At 37.2% G+C, this 3,429-nt stretch overlaps 1 protein-coding gene across 1 annotated transcript; it reads right to left on the reverse strand.

Annotated features, from left to right (window-relative positions):
- Positions 1 to 1,642: 1,642 nt before the first annotated feature.
- LOC148543171 (SCAN domain-containing protein 3-like) lies at positions 1,643 to 2,704 on the reverse strand. Its single transcript, XM_088457701.1, has one exon. The coding sequence runs from the start codon at positions 2,702 to 2,704 to the stop codon at positions 1,643 to 1,645; it is 1,062 nt and encodes a 353-aa protein (XP_088313827.1).
- Between the last annotated feature and the right edge of the window lie 725 nt (positions 2,705 to 3,429).

A 3,429-nucleotide genomic window follows, 5' to 3' on the forward strand; every position in this document is an offset into this window, starting at 1 on the left:
AAGAGAGAAAAACATGATAAGAGGTCATTATGGTTTCAAAAATTAAGTAGCCAAATACTTGATTAAGTTTAAGACTATATAAGCACCGGAGTTCTTTATGGAATGGATCGATAGACAGAAGGTTAAAATTTTAAAAAGGGGGTTGTTTGTCTTAGATTTCCAGTCATGAATAACAGAGTTAGTTAACCTATTAGGTGTTAGTGGGAGGGGTTGTTAAGCAGTACATAAATAGGCAGGAAGAGCTTCCATCTTCCTCTTTTCCAGTTTGGATCTCCTCAGAACAAGCTGAATAAGTTTTTAGTGTATCTCCTTGTCTTGTGATTTACAATTGTGCTGTTATTAATTGCTTTTCTTCTATTTCTTTACTCTTCAATTATTTCTCCCTGTCAGCTTGTCATTTCTGGCATTTGCACCTTTCCTCACTCATGGCTTTAACTTTCCTGTGTTTTTCTCTAAACTGCCCTCTATTTAGCCTTCTTCCCACTTTCATTCCCAGCCACACAGCTCCCTGCCTCAATTCCCCAATCCCACTGCAAGTCGCCGCCCCCCCTTTCCACCACTTCAGGTTACTCATTACTTTCTATATCAGTGATGGCTTACCTTTTCAGCTTGGTGTGTCGAAAATCGGGAAAAAGTGTAGCCTTCCTTGGGTCGTGTGTCTCTTCAAGAAATATCAATAATTTGGTGATATTTGCAGCCCTAATAAAGAAAGAGTTAATTTTTAATATATTTATTATATTTATTAGTTCAAAAAGCAAAAAACAAATAATGATTTACCTTAGTGACTTTTCTGTTGCTGAATTGCATTTGCTAAATCTTCAATTGCAGGGTTGTATTTTGTGCACTTCAGGGCCAAGCAAGCACTACTAACTTCATCTGTCAGTCTGTTTCTTTTATTTGTTTTAATATTATTTAATGCTGAGAATAAGGTCTCACAAAAGTATGTTGAGGGAAAAATTGTGAGTAAAGCCATTCCTAGATTTTTCAAGGCACTAAAAGTGTCTGGTAATCTGTTCCAAGCACTCCAAATTTCCTGTTCGTAGTGGCAGTCTTCTTCATTCTCCAAATGATTTCTTTCCAGATTCTCAAGTTTGGACCTCAAATCGACAAACACTTGAATCCAGATGCTGTCTTGAAATTCAGCAAGTTGCATCTCCAAATCATCAATTTTCATCCATTTGAAACTATTTAATTCTAAAGTACTGTAGACTACTACATCTGGATACTTAATTATTTTAATGGTCTGTTCAAGGCTTCTAAATTGATTAAATCTTTCACTGAACTGGTCAAATAATGAGTTCACAATATCATGGTACTTCATGTGCATGGGCTCTATTTAATTTTGTACAGTTGTGCTGGCATTCTCAAAATACTTTTTTACTTGTGGAAAATACTTATACATTTTACTTTCTATATCTCGCTTAAAGATTTTAAGTTTACTTTGAAAGGCTTTTATGTATCCAAACATAACATCAATACTTTTGCCAAAACCTTGTAATTTTAAGTTGAGCTCATTCATATGAACAGAGATATCTGTGAAAAACATCAATGAGTAAACCCACTTATGATCATTGAGCTGAGGAAAGTTTGCAAGATCCTTATTCTCAAGAAAAAGCTTAATTTCTGAAAAGCACTCCACAAATCACTCAAGTACTTTTCCTCGGCTTAGCCACCTCACATTATTGAACATTAGCAGTCCACTGTAGGTTGAATCAACTTCCTGTAACAGTGCAGAACATTCTCGCTTGTGAAGGGGTCGAGCAGCTATGAAATTCACTATTTTTGTTACAACTGACATTAAATCATTTAATTCTGTGAATCCTGCTTTGGCACACAACACCTCCTGATGTATAATACAATGAAAAGGAACAAGTGGATGTCCAATAGCTTCCATAAACAACTTCACAAATCCTACACTTTTTCCCACCATATTGGGTGCCCCATCTGTCGTCACTGACACAACTTTACACATATCAATGCTTAGGTCACAGAATGTTTGTATAACAACCTTACATATTTCCTTCCCTGATGTACTTGTTGGCACTGATTCTAACTTAATCAACTCTTCTCTCATTGTGAAGCCATCTGAATATCTAGCAATAATGGCCAACCGAGCATTTGATGTGACATCAGTAGTATCATCAAGAGAAATCGAAAAATATTTACAATTATCTAAGTCTCCTTTTAACTGATGCTGTATGTTTGTGTTCAATCTCATTATTCTGTCTTTGATGACATTTCTACTGATTGGTAACTCAGAAATTCGCTTAATTATAGCATCTTTATTTTGCATATCATTAAATAAAACTGGTGCACATCTTAGAAGAGTTTCTTTAATAAATTCTCCTTCATTGAGGGCTTTTCCATGCTGAGCTGTGGAGTGAGCAACGCATAAACTTGCTGATGTTAAATTTGTAGAGCCTCTTACAAATTTAAGGAGGGAATTTGATTGGCTCTTATAGAGGTGTAACTGCCTAGAAATGTATTCCTTCCTTTCATCCAGACTTTTTTCCAAGAGCTGGGGATGATTAGTTTCAAAATGTCTATTTATGTTCCATGTTCTGCTTACTACTGTCTCATTACATAGTATGCACAATGATCTGTTTTTTCTGTCTATAATGCCATACATCTCTGTCCATGTATCTCTGCTACTACCACTCCCTTTATCATTCAATCTTGCTTTTTTACATTTTGGATTATCCATCTCAGGGCAGCAACAATAGATTAATAAAAATCATGGCATTTTATATACAAGGTGAATGAAGAAATTAACATATTATTTTGTACCAGGAGTCAGTCCAACAACACTGTTACAGAGGTAATTAAAAACCTATAAAATTAACTGCTTTATTACCTCTGTAACGGTGATGTTGGACAGACTCCTGACAGACAAAATAATTTAAAGCACTACACTACGTACTCCCTTCTGTAACTAGCAGTAGGCAGGCGCGTGCGTACGTACCTGCAGCACTCTTGGCAGAGCTCAGCAAGTCTGTGCTGTGGAACAGTAGAGAGTTGAAGGCTCCAGAATGGTAGGACAAGGAAACATGGCCTCAGAAGAAGAACCCTGCCAGGAGAAAGAAATTAAAGTCAAGATGATGTCCAAAATAAGGGGTTTTTTTTTTTTTGTGTTTTGGAGATTTTTTTTGGAGGGTTTGCATGGTGCTCTGTGAGGATAGTGAGAAGCAGGAACTGCAAGAGGTGCTATGGAGGCAATTAAAGCTGAGAGGAGCTGGAGAGGGGCTGAATGCTGCAGACTAGACATCCAAGCGTTTTACAGTGGGAGAGAAGAAGGGAGAGTCACAAAGACAGAAATGCAGATTTTAGTATTAATTGCACTTACAGGACAGCCACCCGATGCTGCTTATCGTGAGCACTGTGTCTGGTTGTTGTGGTGCAGTCCTCCTGCGATGTTTATGACGAACTGGG

This window comes from Taudactylus pleione, unplaced genomic scaffold (assembly GCF_031769625.1).
Source record: "Taudactylus pleione unplaced genomic scaffold, aTauple2 ptg000006l, whole genome shotgun sequence".
Classification (NCBI taxonomy): Eukaryota; Metazoa; Chordata; class Amphibia; order Anura; family Myobatrachidae; genus Taudactylus; species Taudactylus pleione.